This window comes from Terrapene carolina, unplaced genomic scaffold, assembly GCF_002925995.2.
Source record: "Terrapene carolina triunguis isolate 2854851 unplaced genomic scaffold, T_m_triunguis-2.0 Scaffold62, whole genome shotgun sequence".
NCBI lineage: Eukaryota > Metazoa > Chordata > Testudines > Emydidae > Terrapene > Terrapene triunguis.
Window position 1 is genome coordinate 41221151 of NW_020664413.1, and position 18141 is coordinate 41239291.

Sequence of the window (18141 nt, forward strand, 5' to 3'; positions counted from 1 at the left end):
ATGGTGTAGTTTCTTTAGGTAATCCTCAGTGGGATCAGAGGATAATGGCTGGTAGAATGTGGTGTTAGAGAGCTGTCTAGCAGCCTCTTGGTCATATTCCAATTTATTCATGATGACGACAGCACCTCCTTTGTCAGCCTTTTTGATAATGATGTCAGGGTTGTTTCTGAGGCTGTAGATGGCGTTGTGTTCAGCATGGCTGAGGTTATGGGGCAAGTGATGTTGCTTATCCACAATTTCAGCCTTTGCACGTTGACGGAAGCAATCTATGTAGAAATCCAGTCTGTTGTTTCGACCGTCCGGAGGAGTCCACGCAGAATCCTTTTTTTGTAGTGCTGGTAGGGGGGATTCTGTGGGTTAGTATGCTGTTCAGAGGTATGTTGGAAATATTCTTTGAGTCGGAGACGTCGAAAGTAGGATTCTAGGTCACCGCAGAACTGTATCATGTTCGTGGGTCTGGAGGGACAAAAGGAGAGGCCCCGAGATAGGATAGACTCTTCTGCTGGGCTAAGAGTATAGCTGGAAAGGTTAACAATATTGCTGGGTGGGTTAAGGGAACTACTGTTGTGGCTCCTTGTGGCATGTAGCAGTTTAGATATGTAAGCAGAGTCAGGATGAGCTCTACCCTGACATCTGGTGGTGAATTATGGCGAGTGTGGAAAAGAACTCCAGGGGCGGATCTTGTTTGCATAGGCACACCCATACGCCTAGCATGAGCCCACAGCAACCGAAAGTGGTTACTTTGGCTGGTGTGGGATCCCCAGTTTCTCTGTTATTGGGGCAGGAAGAATAAAGTTTTGTTACCCTGATTCTGTGAATCAAGGCCAGTGGAACTGTTGTATGACAGAAGGACTGAGTGAATCCGTCACCATTACCTAAGTAGCATTTGCTTGTCAAGGGGCATGGGTTACAAAACCCAGTGAATGGAGAGAGGTTGGGGGCAGGTATTGGTACCTGGTGGTGTGGGGCCCCTGCGTGAGCCTGAAACACCAATTGCACCTTCTCCTCTCTCCACTGTTGAATGTCAGAGCTAACTTTGATTCCCTTAGGAGTCTAGTTACAGGCTACTGAGCTGAGTTCACTTTGGACCACTAGTGCACCAGCACTGGGGCTCCCCTACTATGAGCTGAAATCACTATGAGCTGAAATCACAAAAGAGCTAAAGTTACTAAGAGCTGAGATCACTGAGGCTGTGTTAACTAGTGGGGGAGCCTGAATTGCTAAGCGGCTGGCGGAGCAGTTTGCGGGGACGGCTGGAGGAGCAGCTAGCTGAGTGGAGCCTCGCGGGGACGGTTGGAGCAGAGCAGAGCGGAGCTGAGCGGCTCACAGGTCGGTGAGCGGAGCAGAGCAGCTGGAGGAGCAGCTGGCAGAGCGGAGCCTTGCGGGGACGGTTGGAGCGGAGTGGAGCCGGGCGGCTCACAGGTCGGTGAGCGGAGCAGAGCAGAGCAGTTCGTGGGACGGCAGGAGCGGCTCACGGGACAGCAGGTGGAGTGGAGCGGCTCGTGGTGAAGGCTGCGGCGGAACCCCTCGGAGAGGCGGCCGGTTGGTCTCGGATCACGTAAGGTGCCCCTTAACACCCTGCGCCCCTCCCCCCTGAACTCTGGGGCTGCACTGACCAGGGACAGAGACTTTGGGGGGTTGTTGGACTTTTGGGACTTTGGTGATTCTTGGGTTGCTGGACCCAAGAGACTTTGGGGTTGTTGGACTTTTGGGACTTTGGTTGCTGGTTTCAAGAACCAACGGGAAAGGACACGGCCCAATTTGCTGGGGTGGGTCTTCGCTCATGGTTTGGTCTATGAACTCTAGTTGTGGTGTTTTCCCAATTTAATGCTATGTCGTTTACCTCATGTTATTAAACATTTTTCTGCTACACCGAGGCTCTGTGCTTGCGAGAGGGGAAGTATTGCCTCTTCGAGGCGCCCAGGGGTGTGTGTAAGATTTTCCCAGGTCACTGGGTGGGGGCTCGAGCTGGTTCTGTGTCACGCTGTTGGGAAGGGACCCCTATGTACTGAACCCGGCCCTTGCTGCTATCACTTGGCCTGGCAGAAGGGTTACAGATAGTTTAGTGTCCTTTTTCCTTTGTAGAGAGGCAAAGTTTGTCTTGTAAATGGCTTGTCTAGTTTTTGTAAACTCTATCCATGAGGAAGTTTGTGTGGAAGGTTGGTTTCTTATGAGAGTATCCAGTTTTGAGAGCTCATTCTTAATCTTTCCCTGTTTGTTGTATAGGATGCTGATCAGGTGGTTTCGCAGTTTCTTTGAGAGTGTGTGACACAGTCTCTCAGCATAGTCTGTGTGATATGTAGATTGTAATGGATTTTTTACCTTTAGTCCTTTTGGTATGATGTCCATCTGCTTGCATTTGGAAAGGAAGATGATGTCTGTCTGTATCTGTACGAGTTTTTTCATGAAGTTGATGGATTTCCACCACTGACCTAATTAATGCATCATGATTCACACTCTCACACAGAACTTACATTACTTTTTAGGGTTGATGAATTACAGATACACTTATAAAAGAACTTTAAACATATCAATCATTCATATAAATAATGATGTCACAGTAAAAACAACATGGCATTGGTTTAGTATTTTGCAAGAAGCAACACTTCCCTGCCCTTCCCCCAAACTGCACACACTCTTCTCTGCCCTCCCATATCCTGCCTGTCCCTGCTCCAGTCCCCCTCTGCCTCCTCCCCCACCCCTGGTATGCTTCCTTCAGCTCCAGGCCCCGCACCTTCATTTCCCTCCCCACCCCCTCCTGTGCCCCACATCCCCCTGCAACCTCTAAAACTACCTTCTGCTCTCCCTTCACCTTTCACAGTGCCTCTGCTGCTCCTCACAGCCCCTATGTCCTCTCTAGCCCCCTTGAACCATAGAGTGGCACCCGTTTTGCCTGTGGGGATGGCTTCAATCTCTCTGAAAATAGTAGGAGGTGGCAGCCAACTTTATGAAGGGCAGCCATATTGGTGGCTTCACTCCATTGACAATAGGAGATGGTGGCCATTTTGAATAAGGGAAAATTCATGAGTTGTCACCTTTCATCATGTGTTCGTGAGACGGGGGAAAAAACCCAGAATAGCTAAAATTGCGAGAGTTGGCAACACAGCTGGAGCCAGTCTGCCCGGGAGCTGAGCCCTGCCGGGGGTTGGGGGCTGCCCCACTTGCCCTACTCCTGGCACCAAGCAGCCAATCAGAACTGCTGCAAGAAGAGTGCACTGGCTTACTCTCTCTCCCCCTCCCCCCTTAGCAACCTGAAGCCTTCTCTTGTGGGGCTAAGGAGTCCTCCACTCCCACTCCTTTCCTGTGAGCAACAGGATAGTTCCTCTGCTCCTCACCCCACCAACCTCCCCACAGAACCTGGCCTGCACAGGGGCAGTCCTGGAAGCTGGCCTCTTTGCCTGGTAGGGGGAGAGGAGGTCCCACTGCAGCCCCCCAAGCCTGGGGTGTGTGTGAAAAACCCAGAAGCAGAGGTGAGGCTGGGGGGCTGAACAGATGGCGGAGTGGTCAAGGCAGTTGTAGGAGGTGGACTGATGGGTTGACTAGGACACAGATGTGGGTTGGAGATGGGGGCACAGGATTAATTGCTGGTCAAGGGATTGGCAGATGTCAAGGCGAGAGCTCCTGCATTGGGGGCCAAAATCACCTTACCCAATGAATCTGGAAGAGCGCACATGCACACACACACGCACCACCCCCCCTCTTTGTTTAAAAAGCATTCAGGTTCTTTTGGCCAGTCTCATTATTTTTGATTGCTTGAGGTTAGCAGTAATGGGTTTGTGTTCTGGATTACTGTGCTGGCTTGGTCTGTGTGTGTGGGGTACACCCACAGACAACCTCCAAAGGGACCTAGGATTGGAAGTAATACTGCAAGGTGAAGTAAGCAACACCAGCAGCAAGAAGGGAGCTGCCTTTGTACACTCTTCTAGTAATAAATGTGTGTTCTGTTACTATTGAGCTTGTGCCACTATCATCATTCCAAGGACTCTGCCAGCTTGTGCTAAACCACAAGAAAGAGACCGTGAGGTCATGCAACAGTATCCTGCTGGCCTTTCACTTTTTTGGTATCTATATAAAAGGAGTCTGGAACACTAAAAACAATCACAAAATCCATAAAGAAGTAGATTTCACAAGGATTTAGATTATGGTGCCAATAACAATTTGGTATTTTGCATTTTATGAAAAGTGCTGAATGACAAATGTTTAGTATTGGACATGTGACTCAAGTACAGTTAAAAACTTGAATCTGTGCAAAGATTATCTTCAAAAGGTTAACTCACCAGCACCACTTTACAATCAGACTAAATAAAAAATGGCTTTTTTCCCCAAAGATGCAGAATAACTGATAACAGATAACTATTCAGACCTGTACTTGTTACTGTAAAGGAATAGTATAAATGTGTTTCAAAATACAGATGATGTATTTTGTATATTTACCCCTGTGATCTGAGTCCCATATGTAACTGTTGGCATATAATCAAATATTACTTATTTGCCCCTATTCTTTATTTCTCTGTAAGTCATACTCTCAAACTCTACAATGCTCTCTATTAAATAGAGCAATAAGTCCCACGTAGTGAACTCATTTGACAGCTGTAATGTAAGTGATCAGTGTGCTACAGTTTTCTATGATGTTATGAAGTAAAAGCAGTGAAATGATTCTTATTGACGGAAGAGTCAGGAAATGTACAACATAGTAATTGAACAAGCATTGTAAATCTTACAGAATTTGTGGACTGAAAACTTTGTAATGTAGATAGTTTTAATTAAATGGATTAAAAATACCTATAATTAATAATTATGATAATTTAGTTTAATAAGTAATGCTCAAATGACAAAATAATGGTGTAAACATGGAATGTTGATTTTTAAAGAAAAAATGTACACTAAATTTTAAAAGGCACTTGTGATAAATGAAGGGGGGGGGAGGGTAGCTCCCTTTTATGGACACCCAGCCAGCCAGTAGCTATAAAATCCCTCTTAGTAGCTGATCTCTAATTGCTCTACCTGTAAAGGGTTAAAAAGTCTCACTGCTATGCATAGGTAAAAGGAAGTGAGTGGGCACCTGGTCAAAAAAGCCAATGGGAAGGCTAGAATTTTTTAAATTTGAAACAAGATTCCCTTTTTGTCTGTGTGTTGTTGTTGTTCTCCTAGGGAAGAGGCAGACAGGGCAGCAGTTATGTTGTAAGAAGCTTGGGCCAGGTATGAAAAATCATCAGTATCATACCTAGAAACTACTCATTTAAAACCTCATATGTAAGTAGATCAGGAAGTCTCTACGAAGACGCAATTAGGTTTATCCCTTTTATTTCGGTACGGCTTGTGGATTCCTCTAGGCTAACCCCAGGTGCTTTTGTTTTGCTTGTAACCTTTCAGCTAGACCTCAAGAAAGCTATTCTTGGTGCTTAATTCTTGTAATTGCTCTTTTAAAATCTAGCAATAGCCTGAGTTCCCAGATGTATTTTCTTTTTTAATTAATAACATTTACCTTTTTTAAGACAAGAATTGGATTTTTGTGTCTTAAGCGGTTTGTGCACGTGTAGTTTAATTAGCTGGTGGCAACAGCTGATTTCCTTTTTCCCTTTGTCAGCTCTTCCAGGGGGGAAAAGAGGGGGAAGAGGTGAGTGAAAGGGCTTGAGGGTACCCCACAGGAAGGAATTCCCAAGTGCAGCTTCCTGGGCTCTCAAAGGGGTTCTGCACTTGGGTGGTAGCAGCATCTACCAATCAAAGGTCAGAGAAAAGCTGTAACCTTGGGAGTTTAATACAAGGCTGGAGTGGCCAGTATTAATTTTTAGAATCCTTGGGGGCCCCCACCTTTTGCAGTCAAAGTGCCAGAGTGGGGAATTAGCCTTGACAGCACTTCTGCAGTTTAAATGCACTAAGCTTAGTTTTTAAAAATGGTATCCGTGTGAGAGAGAGAGAGAGAGAGAGAGAGAGAGAGAGAGAGAATGAGAATGAATAAGGGTAAGTCTATAATGGTGGGAAGGATGGGCAGGAAAGAATGAACAATATCTAATATGAAAGTGTTTGTAGGAGGTGGAATTTAACAAGCACATTGGCCTCGTGATATTTCTCTACAGTAGTGAAACAAACACTGCAGCTTTGTACTACAGCAGTGATTCGCAAACTTTAACAACTTGTGAACCCCTTTCACTAAAATGTCAAGTCTCACGAGCCTCCTTGTAAAAATGAATATTTCCAGGGATTTTCTCCTTTACCTGAGTATAAATTATAAAAGCAGTGATCTTGGAAATATAAAATTTGTTTTTATGACAGGATTATTACACACTATTTTATTATTTATCATTACAGTACTTTTATTACATTATGAAAACGGCAACACTCTTCCAAGATCTCATTTTCGTAGCTCATATCACTTTGAATAAGCCTGTTATAAGACAAAGCTCCTATGTTTCATCAAGGAGTATCAGATGTGAAACAGCATGAAGGTATTTAAGAAGCCAACTCAGAGTTCTTCCTACACAAGCATTCAGGTCTTGAGCAGTCCAGGCAAACAACGCACGTTACAACAAAGCTTAAACTTGTTCTTCATAATAATTTTAAAAACAATACTAGCTGCCTATTTCATTTTAAAAACAGCAAAAAATATCCACCTCCCTTTCCATTTCTTATAAGGAGTCTTGAAGTTTAAATCTCCTCAGTGTGATAGATATGCTTGCTTTGATCTTCTTAGCTCTTGGAAGTCCAGGGGCTCCAGGCTGCTGGCCCTGTGCTGCCCAGGGTCCCTAGGAACAATTCTTTCCACCATTAGGGAATTTTTTCCTGAGAATCCCCTGTAACATTTCACGAACCCCCATTTGGGAACCACTGTGCTACAGCATCAGAACTAGAAAGTGAAACTAACCAAACTAGTTTAATTAAACTTAGCAAAGTGCAAAAAATAAACAACATTAGTGTTAGACTTAAGATTTCTACATTAAAGGTGACAATACCTCTTTAAAAGGTAGTTAAAATTATTTATATAAAGCGTAAGTCAGGTCAACACATAAAACATTGCACTGGCGCAGGCTGCACCGCCGTAGTGCTTAAGTGAAGATGCTTCTACACAAATGGGAGGGCTTCTCTTGTCAGTGTAGTTAATCCACCTCCCCAAGAGGCGGTAGGTATGCCAACAGGAGAAGCTCTTCGCCAACATAGCGCTATCTACATGGGGGAAATGGAGGGTTAGGTCAATAGAATTATGTTGCTCAGGGGGTGTGGATTTTTCACGTCCCTGAGCAATGTAGTTATACGAATATAGGTCTGTATATAGACCTGGCCTTAGTAATGCTGACAATGTTGTATACTGCATTTCAAGTTAATAATTATATAGCTTGTTTATATGACGGCTCACCTTTGTAAAAAAAAGTGAACGTTTGTAAGTTAGTAAATAACCTATTTAGGGGATGTAAACATGAATGATGTGCAGTTAAAAAAAAAAAAAAATTCACAAACTTAAGACAAATCAAAATAATATACTTTATTAAGTATCAACTTGTATACTAACTTAAAGCTTTTATTTTAAATGTAAAGCAAATAAAAATATAAGAAAAGTGGCAAACATTATTCAATTTATATTTATAAAAATTTGTCTGAAGTCATACAATTTGTTGCAAGACCAACTGTATTTAGCCGGCTAAAAATCATATATATATATATATTTATTTCATATAAATCTATGAATATAACAGATGAGATAGAACAGTATATAAATAAGAGGTCTTTAAATATTTACACTCATACAGAAACTAGCCAAAGTGGTGCTATAAAGAAGGAAATATTGACTGTTAGAAAAATGAGATTACACATTTTGCATACATATGCATTGCACTAATAGTTTTTTAACTTGTGTATTTAATATACTAGTTATTAACTTTAGATATATATTTGCATAGAATCACTTTAAAATATGACAATTCTGCATTTCACATCACAGTAAAAGCTATTAGAATAAAAATACAAGCTCTGTCAAAGCCAGTTAGCTTCCTTGCCTGTCAAAATTTAGTCTCTGGCTTCTTGCTTTTAGGAACAAGGAAGATGCTGCCATCTTTTGTTTGCTGCAGTGAGTATTCACTGGGAGAGTAAGGCTTTCCATTTTCATCATGTAGCATGCTGAAGACCTCAAGATACAAGTTGGTAAGCTGCTTTTTCATTAGACGGATGCTTTTGTCATTCTCTCCTTTTTCTTTGAGCAATTTCTCTTTTTCATCCTCTAAATGACCCAAGTCTTGCTCCAGTTCCACTATGTTTTCCAGTTTTCTTTTACGGCAGTTTTGAGCAGCCACTTTATTCTTGCCTCTCCTGCGTATATCTCGAATAAGTGCAAGCTGGGCCTCGTTGAACTGTTCCTTAGACATCATTTCATTGAAGTCATCCACAGGAAGGTTGATGATCTTTTCTACAGAGAAAGGGATATGCAGAGCTTTTGCTCTTTGCTCATCTCTTGTGAAATGAGCTTCAAGGTAGCGTGAAGGTTTATCTCTTGTAAATGGAGCTTTGGTGTGGCCTGGACTGGCAGGTAGTTCTCTCTTTGGTGTATTTACACATTGCAGATCAGACTTTTGAGTGCTTGGCCCTAGGGAAGGAGAGACTGGATCATGGAACTGCAATGAATACATTTGAGCATTGCTCTGTTGCAGACTTCCAGGAGCACTCTCCATTTCTTCCATTTCAGAATCACTGTATCCAAAAGCTGCATCTCCAAAGACAGATGATTCAACAGAATGTTCAGGTGATGCAGTACTGGAATGTGCGTTTAATGAGATACCAGAGTCAGAATCATTACATTCTGGTGCATTTCCCTGATGGTCATTAAAAGCTTTACACAGTGAGAAATCAGAAATATCAATAGGTTCATCTGGATCTTCAGCAAATGACTTGTTGACAATGTTTGGTGCTGCTGTGTCACCATTCACCTTTGGATCAACAAAGGTGGAGTAGAAATCTTCAGAAAAGTTGGAGCTTAAACATGAAGTGGTATCTAAAGAGTCCACTCTCAGCTGGCTGAGGTCTTCTGGTGGTAGGATGTTAGAAAAGGAATCCTCAAAAGTGTTGAGGAAATCAGTAATGGGTAATGAGTTGTAGAAGCTACTGTGAATCTCTGATGGCTTGGTTTCTGGGTTTGCAATAGTGGTTACTTCAGCCAGGTTATCATTTTCAATGTTAAGACACTATATGAAGAAATGTTACAAAGAGAAGTTTATCAATAATAAATTCACAAAATATTTTATCATCTATAGCTATAGCTGCTGGATTCCACAAATTTAAAATTGCCCTTCTGAGATCAATATACACATAAAATGGCCATTAAAGCATTGTTATATAACTCGGGTGGTTATAGCACTGCCCACTGCTGTGCTTATTTTATTACTAAGGGGCAGTCTCTGGGGACTGCAAGTCCTAGCAGAGGATGAATCTTCTTGTTCTCAGCAGAGTCACGAGGTAGATAACATAGCATTCTGGCACCTGTAGCGTCCCAAAAATCATACCAATAAACCAAAGAAAAGACTTGCTGCAATATGCTCCTATTATACGGAAGCTAGATGCATCCCTCCTGCTCTAGTAAATTGCCAATATGGATCCTGATGCTGCCGAATCTGAATACACCTTAAGCAGCACCATAATACGAATAGATTTAGTATTAATATAGCCAACTTAAAACCACTGCATACGATTTACTGAATGATATCAGCAAACAACTATCCCTTAAATTTCAAACTATGGAATAGATTTTTACGAGATCTTTGGTCTTTTAGGTGGTACTCAATGAAGCAGCTGTTTGGTGCAGAGAAATTTAATTTACTATGTAATAAAAAACAGTACTAACATGGGGCTTTACAAACATTAATTTAACCCACATACACTAATGTTAACCAAAAGTAAGCGTTGAGGACTATTATTTTGATGGGCCTGATTGGCTACAAAAACAACATTCTTTCCAACAGGGTAGCAGTCTTAACATTTATGGAAGGAAGCTGGTATCAAAGTATGCCTTCTGTCCTTTTAGAATTAGGCAATTACAAAAATAATTCTGGTCCTCTTAAAGAGGGCCACACACTGATTATTTAATCACAAATAAAATCATACCTAAACTAGGATTTACCAGATGTGAGATCTTTTGGTTTTTTCTTTTCTCCTTAAACTAATCCTTAAACTTAAATCTCTGTCTTCTCCCTGAAAATTTGTTCAACTTCTACGCAGAATTATAATAGTGACATTTAAGGGTTTTTTCTTTTTTTAGTTTACTTTTTGGATTGTCAGTTTCATTGTTGCCCCTGCATAGTCACTCAATTCCCTGTTTTGGTTGTGTGGGTCTTTCACACAACAACAGGGAAGATTTAAAAACAAAAACAAAAACAAAAAAAACACACACACCACAGGAAAATTGATTGTGAAAACACAAAAATTAGCAAAAGGAAGTTAGGGTCAGAGCAGATGTAGTACCGGATATTGCTTTCTAACTAATTTTTGCTAAATTGACTTGCTTTCACATTGACAGTGTCCTTTTAAGCATTCCTTTGATCGGTTTGCAATCCAAAAAACAGCAGCTTTGTGCTTGTGAAAAACATTAAAATAAATAATTAAAAATAAGCTAGTCTAATTTTACAGTCCAATCTGGGTGAAGTTCCAGTAAAAACACAGCAGAGGTGATTAAATAAATAAGCTAGATAGTCTCTGAAATGCTAAGATTAGTAAAAGAGCAAAGTGATTTTTAGCCTGACATATTCACTGCATGTACAGCACCTAACAGAGTTTGATTGTAACTGAAATACAAATAATGTTTTCATAGAACAAGCAGCCATAACTAGTATCTAATATACCAATATTATTATTTTAAAAGCTTTTTTCTCCCACGATGGAAGATAAATGCAAAATCTAAATAAATGCAACTTCAAAGTTTCTAATATTAATTGCAAAGACAATCAAGAAATGCCAAGTTATGACCCCCACCGCATATGCAATATTCTGTTTTGTGTTTTATATATATTGTAATATATTAATGTAAATAATATAAAGTTAAACATACTACTCTAAAAGTATTTGTGGTATAATTTGGGGATAGACTAATGGTTGCTGTAGGCACCATAATTTAGAGGTTCCTCACATATCTGCAGGAACAATTTCAAATATGACAGTGCAGTAACAGGTTTCTGTATTTAACAGAGAGCCAGCTCAAGAATCAATAAAAATAGAAACATTATGGCCAGGAAGACAGCATATATTTTCATACAGTATTAGGTAAATAATCCTCCTCTCGAAGTCTCCCCTCTTACACTGCTTTTGATTAATTATATTTTAGATGCTCAATGTACACTGATTTACAAAAACCCTGCAGCTACTAGCCTGATGGGCTTGTTACGATTCCTTAAGAATGACTGCACTGTTATTGTTTTGAATTCTTTGGAGATATTCTCCCAGAATACTCTGCCATTCTTTCAGCTGCTGCCTACATTAACCCTTACCTGTAGTTCTGGAATGGACAGTAATTCTTCCCAAACTTGCTCTATGTTTTGCATATTATCTACATCAGCGTCAGGAGATTGAAGGATTGATGATTCAGGTGGCTGAGTCGGATTAGAAGTAATGAAGATTGGGTCGCTATCTATATGAGCAGGTACCGGCACTTGAAATGCAGCCGAAGAAACCTGGAATTTTGTAAATATACATAACTCGGTAAGGCATCAAGCGAAAGCCATTCTTGGTGCTCTCTGTATTATTCCCATATAACAGATCCATACGTGTCCCCTTGAAAGAGTATTAGATACATATAAATCACTGTATTTTGCCTAACATAGTACAATAATGTGAAAATATCCCATTAAGACTCATCATAATAGAAATAAAAAAAACTGCAAATAAGTTGTGCAACAGATGTTATCATTCCCTCCCCCTACCCCCCTCCCAAAAACAAAAACAAAAACCAACCAACCACAACTATACTAAGCGTTAGGTTGATATTTTACCTCATTATCTACAAATGAGAATGTTTCTGCCAAAAGCTGCATGCAGTCATCAAAGGACAAGGCATCTGCTTCTGGTTTTGAAATATGTGTAGTCTACGTAGGAAAGATATGGAAAAAAATGTATTAGTTTATTTTTGGATGACTGTGAAGATTCCTCCCTTACAAATACAAACTAAGTTTAGGTAACCAGCAGTTTTATCAGCTTATTCACACGAAGGAGAAATGAAGACACATATACATGATATATATCAGCATAAGAGAAAAATTACTGTTTTTTACCTTTGAAAAATTGGTTGGCATGCCTGTGTTGTCTGACTCAATGTGCTGGGCAGGCTGAATGGGAATAAATTCACCTGTTTCTTCATCCAGCTGCAGCTGAGCCAGTAAAGCTTTTTCTTGCTCTTTTTGGAGCTGTTCTTGTCTCTCCTTTTCAAGTTTCTTCTGCTTTTCGAGTTCATACTCCTTCTGTCTTTGACTAAAATCAAAAACTTCACGTCTTGCCCCAAGGTCTATATCTTGCCTCCAAAGAATGTCAATCAAGTTCATGTCCTGTGGATAGGAAAGAAGATAATTTTTAAAAGACAACCTCCTCTACAGCAAAATTGGTTTAAAATGATAAAGCATAGTAATTCTGTACTAAACAGTTAAACTTGTGTAACTGTCTGAGGTTTTCAGGCCTACCAAATCACCTAAGCAATATGTACGTTTACTTCTAATTCCAACCATAGATTGTTTTTTTCCTAAAACAGCTCCCAGTTTTATATACAAAATGTGAATAGGCTAGTTTCTCATTGTGGCAAGCACATGTGCGTGCGCACACGTGCCCACACACACACACACACACACACACACACACACACACACACAAAATGTTTCCTCAAAGCGCATCAATAATCAACACATTACAGTTGGTTATTGTAATGAATACGGTTTGTGAGATGTGGTCATTTGTCAGCCAGCCAAAAGGGCATAGATAGAGGAAGAATTAAGAGAGACGTGACTTAATATCAGCTGGGTGATTTCTTTCTGTATGTATTGCATAAAATTTCAAAGTTGATTAAACATACACCTCTATCCCGATATAACACAAATTTGAATATAACGCGGTAAAGCAGTGCTCTGGGGGGGCAGGGCTGCGCACTCCGGCAGATCAAAGCAAGTTCAATATAATGCGGTTTCACCTATAACGCAGTAAGATTTTTTGGCTCCCGACAGCGTTATATCGGGGTAGAGGTGTATATTGTAAGATGTCAAGTAATGACAATTAACCACTATCTATATATTGTAAAATATAAGTTAAAAAAGAGTTCTGTTATTTCATGCTATTAAAAATGAATATTCATTAGAGGCTACAGAATTTCAAAGTCACCAATCTTACTACCATTTTACCTGGAGGAATTTGCACTAAACACACAATTATTAACAATAATTATTACAGATTTGTAGTTTAAAGGTTACACCAGGTCAACCATACCAAAAGTGTTCCAGAGCTGGATTAGCACAGTTTGTATAAATTAATAAGTGACAAATCTGACAATTGTGGTTCTGGCTCATCACTTAATAGAGAGAGCTTATAAAGAGGCAACTACCTTTGAAGTCAGATATTCCCATACATATTTAATTTGGAAAGTGCAACTCTATGTCGTCTCAGGATATAACTAAATTAAGTTCCACCATTTAGAAAATGCCACTTGATCAATGAATTTTGTTTGGTTATATAACTTTCCTTTTTTAGTTAATGAAAATTATATCAATATGCATTTTCTAGTGTTCAAATATTCAGAATTTTTAGAGGCTGAAATTTTGGGTATATTTTAGTGTGAACAAAATCAAACATCCCAAGAGATCATCAACCAAGAAATTAACTGAGATGATGGAACATAGTTTATGGACATATAGTACTAAGATCTGTGATATAATAAGACTAATTTATGAATGGAAAAGATAAGGCAACTGTGTGTTTCAGGAAAATTTTTTAAAATTACACTTCAATAGTAGACACATGCAAACTCACTGCTTAGTCCTGAGCATTTGCGTCAAGTTAGTACAACAGTAATATTACACCAGCATTCATTTAATTAAATCAAAATTGTACCAGTTCAGATAGCAATCCCAGACTTGGGATAATTTACCTTGCCAAAATAGTAAATCAATAACTTTCTCTTATCTTTATAAACTAGCTTCAACTAGGGCACAAGTTTAAGGCCAAAATTTTAATGAGAGTCCATTTTGAAACACAGATAAATTAAATAATCTTTGCTTTCTTCACTGAAATCTTCTCTGTACCATTAGTAGCAATACTTAGGGTTAGAAGGAATTAGGATTTCTACTGATTATTAAGGAACTGATTATTTTTAATTAATTGGTATATTTAGAATACCTGCTTGTAATACAGAATATGCATTACTACATATTTACATACATTACATATATATTTGATATACCTAACTGTAAGAGATTAAATTCTGCTTTATGGCCAGCAATGAAGAAGCTGAAATTATTACAGTGGCTGTCCAAGACGATGGTTTGGTCTCTCCAGATTGGCAGGGTAAACTGAACTAATTAAATTGTGCAGTAACTGAAGATATTGTAATATGGTATGGCTTCATTAAGGGCCAGTTGTTTACCAGCTGCTCATCCTCTTTTCTTGTAGCAGATTTGAAACTCTTTTTTAGTGTCAGAGCATTTGCAGTATGTTTTGGATAAACCTGAAGGATCTGGATTGTAGGGCACGTTTCTGAATTATTGATTTACAAGGCACTATGAGAGATTGTGACTCAAAACATTTCTCATATGATGTGTGGGAATGAGATAAATCAACAGAGCTCTATTTCTCCCTGGTCTCCAACAGACTAGGCCACTGGAATTACAGAACTGTTAATCAGTTTCAGTTTAAATTTCAACAACAAAACTGATCAGAAAAAGAATGTGGGAGGTACACCTTGTTCTCTTTAGAGGAGAAACCCATAGCTTTAATATGAAAATGCATCTCCTAAAGTAGTGGTTTTCAACCTTTCTTCATTTGCGGACCCCTAAAACATTTCAAATAGAGGTGCGGACCCCTTTGGAAATTCAACCTGTGGTCCATGGTCCCCTACTATAGAAGTCTTAGACTGAAAACTGACTGAACAGCACTTAACTATAAATGTTGCACATGCTTGGCACGACATTTGCCACAGCATGAGAAAGGGCGCTAAACTGTGGTTTTATATGCTATCACTACCAATTTCGGGTTCGGACCTGTAGGTGGGGGTATTCGTAGTTTTGATTGATCAGAAAAACAGAATGCCTTTTCTGGGATCTGAAAATTTATTTTCATAGTCACCTTTCATGGACCCCTTAGACATAGTTTGCAGACCCCCAGGGGTCCACGGATCACAAGTTGAAAACCACTGTCCTACAGCCATCAGCAATACCACTTCAGGCTGTGGGCTTCTAATCTCAAAATAAGCACTGCTGATCTGGATCAGTACCTGGGTGGGAGACCTCCAAATAAACTCCAGCTGCTCAAAGAAGCAGTTTAGCCATCTCAGTAAGCAATCTTCTGAATCATTTAGAAGGAATGCACTATCATAATAATAGCGGTCCAGTGCTGCTGTCTTTTGGACAAGTAAGTCAGAGTGCTGACCATCTGAGGTCACTAAACATCTCCCCCTTTTCATAAGAGGGTGATTAGTCCCAGTGTCCTGACTGCATTCCAAAAGTGTTAATTACACTCTGCAGATCTGAATTCTCTCTATCTAAAACTGTTGTGCAGTATTGCTATATTTTGTTACACAGTTGCTGTGTTCCCCTGTGATTGCTTTTTTTCCCAGAGATACTTTACTTATACAAGCTGCACATATCCTAAAAAGTGCTTGAGGTGTTTCAATAGACAAAATTAATTCTATGTAATCTGTAAAAGAGAAGGGCTTTGGAGTTCACTGGAATGAAAGGTGCTATAAAACTTAAATAATTATCCTTTTTAACACTAGTAAAAATTCAAGCAAATTCTGTTCATGGGGGAGGGTCATGTTCTACGCAAGATATTTTAGATGTCAAATTTCCACTAGCAAGATATTTAAATGAAGACTACCTTTAAATACACTATATATATATTTTAACATTGTAAACCAATAGCTTGAGTATTATTGCCATTATTAACAAAATGTACAGAAGTTTGGGCATTATTCCAAAGCATCAGGTCAAAATATAGGAAACCCCTAACAGTCTACTCTAAAGTGGTTTGATTAAAGCTATTTTAATATACGTATCTGACCCGTAAGAGTTATTTTCTAACTAACATATATTTTCTACAAACTTGTGTGTGTGATATGTTAAGCCAGAAAGATTCAAGTGGAAGTGCTGATGGGAACAGCAGGTGCACACTAATGTCCAAACTAAATTAAATGCATTAAGAATTCCATATCAGATTTATAAATGGTACATGTACACACACGTCACTGCTGCTTTTCAGAGCCCTGCTTACCACATCCTTAATACAGAAGGCATTTACTGTAAGGGCTCTAGTGGTGCACCATGTGACTTACTTCACAAGTGGCTGTTTGTTCTCTCCTCAGTTGTGTAAGCTCTTGCATCATGTCAGAGGAAATAATTGTTTGGGCAAAAGCTAAAAAGAGGAATGCCGAAGGAAGAAGCTGGGCCATCTCAGTATTAGGAAAATAATCTTATCTGAACTAGTTTTTCCATCAGGGATATTTTCCCCTAGTTTAGGCTAATAGTTCAGTCCTGCTTTCATTGAAGTAAAGGGCAAAACTCCCACTGATTTTAAGGGTGCAGGATTAGGTCTTTAAAAAAAAAATAAATTTCCACACCTCAAAAAATATGTTTTAATGGAAAATGCAAAGCATTAGGTTATTCCATGTGTATGTCACATCCCTCGGTATCATAGTCCAACTATTTCGTGCTTCAAATGGAGCTGTGTGTGCACAGTACCTTTGAAAATTAGGCTAACAATGATTTTGGGGGCTTTTCCTTTACCTATCTATAAATGGAGGAAGAACCACCTTTCCAATCAGACATGGATCTGCTTTTCTCTTCCATGGTCCATGCAGTAAATGTTGCCTTCTGCTCAGTGTTTGCTTTTTTATTCATTTAGTGATATGCTGTTCCAGAGTCTTTTCCAAACCACACTGCTAACTTATACAGCTTTGGACTTGTAAAGGCAGTTTTAATAAGATAAGCATAAATGTTAAACAGTTCACATTAAGCCACCATCTGGCCCCCCAGTGGAAATTTTCATGTTTTAGATTTACATATCAGCATTTGCCATCTGGGTAGTCTGTTGTACATTTTATGTGAAACTCAGGATTGCAAAGTTTGACTATAAACTCTTATTGCTCTTAAGCAAACATATTTGCAGTAGGGTAAACAAAGGAGAGGGATTCTAAATTACAACAACATTATATATATATAATGTTGTATTTGTTATTTTCATGGACTGGAAGGTTTTTGTGGTTAAAACAGTAATTTTAAAAAACTGCTCATTGTGTTGGATTTGGGGTTTTTAATTCAATTTTTGGAGCACACGACAATTCCAGGTAGAGATGATAAAATTGAAACATCTGATGGCATAAGTGTCACCCTGGAAAACAATCCACCATCCCAAATGGAATTTTCACAAACCATTATTATCTAATCCCTTCTGACAGGGCACATTAATGCTGTTTTTTTAAGCAGAGTCACATCCTTTGTCACAAAGAACCCTACATAAATTGGGACAGCTTTAGCAACAGAGATCCCAAATGGAATGTTAATAGAAGCGATATAGCAAAGAATGATGGGCTGTCACATGTGAAAAAAATGTCAAGATAAAATTTCACACACACACACACACACACACACACACACACACACACACGTACGTAAAGGTTGGAACAACAGATGCAGGGATGGTTTACAGAGGCTATGAACTCAGCAGAGGGAAGGGAGCCCTAGCTTTGGACAACATTCAAATAAGGGGAGAGAACTGCTGCTAGCTGTTTTTCAGGAAGCGAGAGGAGTGGATAGGGAGCATCTAGAGCTGCAGCTGCGATCACAAGAGAGGAAGGGAAGTGAGGAACAGAGCAGCTTCTGAGCTACTACTCCACCTACTAAGCGGAAGAAGAGCACAGGGCCAAGTGCAAGACAAGGAGCTGGAAGCTTTTTGCTCATTCAGAAAAGGGGAACAGAGGAGCAACAA

General features: G+C 39.6%; 1 protein-coding gene across 3 annotated transcripts in view; it reads right to left on the reverse strand.

Annotated features, from left to right (window-relative positions):
* Positions 1–7462: 7462 nt before the first annotated feature.
* The window catches only part of NFE2L2 (nuclear factor, erythroid 2 like 2), a 40484-nt gene continuing 29805 nt past the window's right edge, over positions 7463–18141 (reverse strand). For all 3 annotated transcript variants that reach the window (XM_024198494.2, XM_024198496.2, XM_024198495.3), the window contains exons 2-5: positions 12240–12509; positions 11961–12053; positions 11460–11642; positions 7463–9167 (exon numbers count right to left, since the gene is read on the reverse strand). In XM_024198494.2, the coding sequence (XP_024054262.2) occupies positions 7992–9167; positions 11460–11642; positions 11961–12053; positions 12240–12509 (1722 nt within the window). In that variant the 3' untranslated portion in view covers positions 7463–7991. The remainder of the gene's footprint in view (positions 9168–11459; positions 11643–11960; positions 12054–12239; positions 12510–18141) is intronic.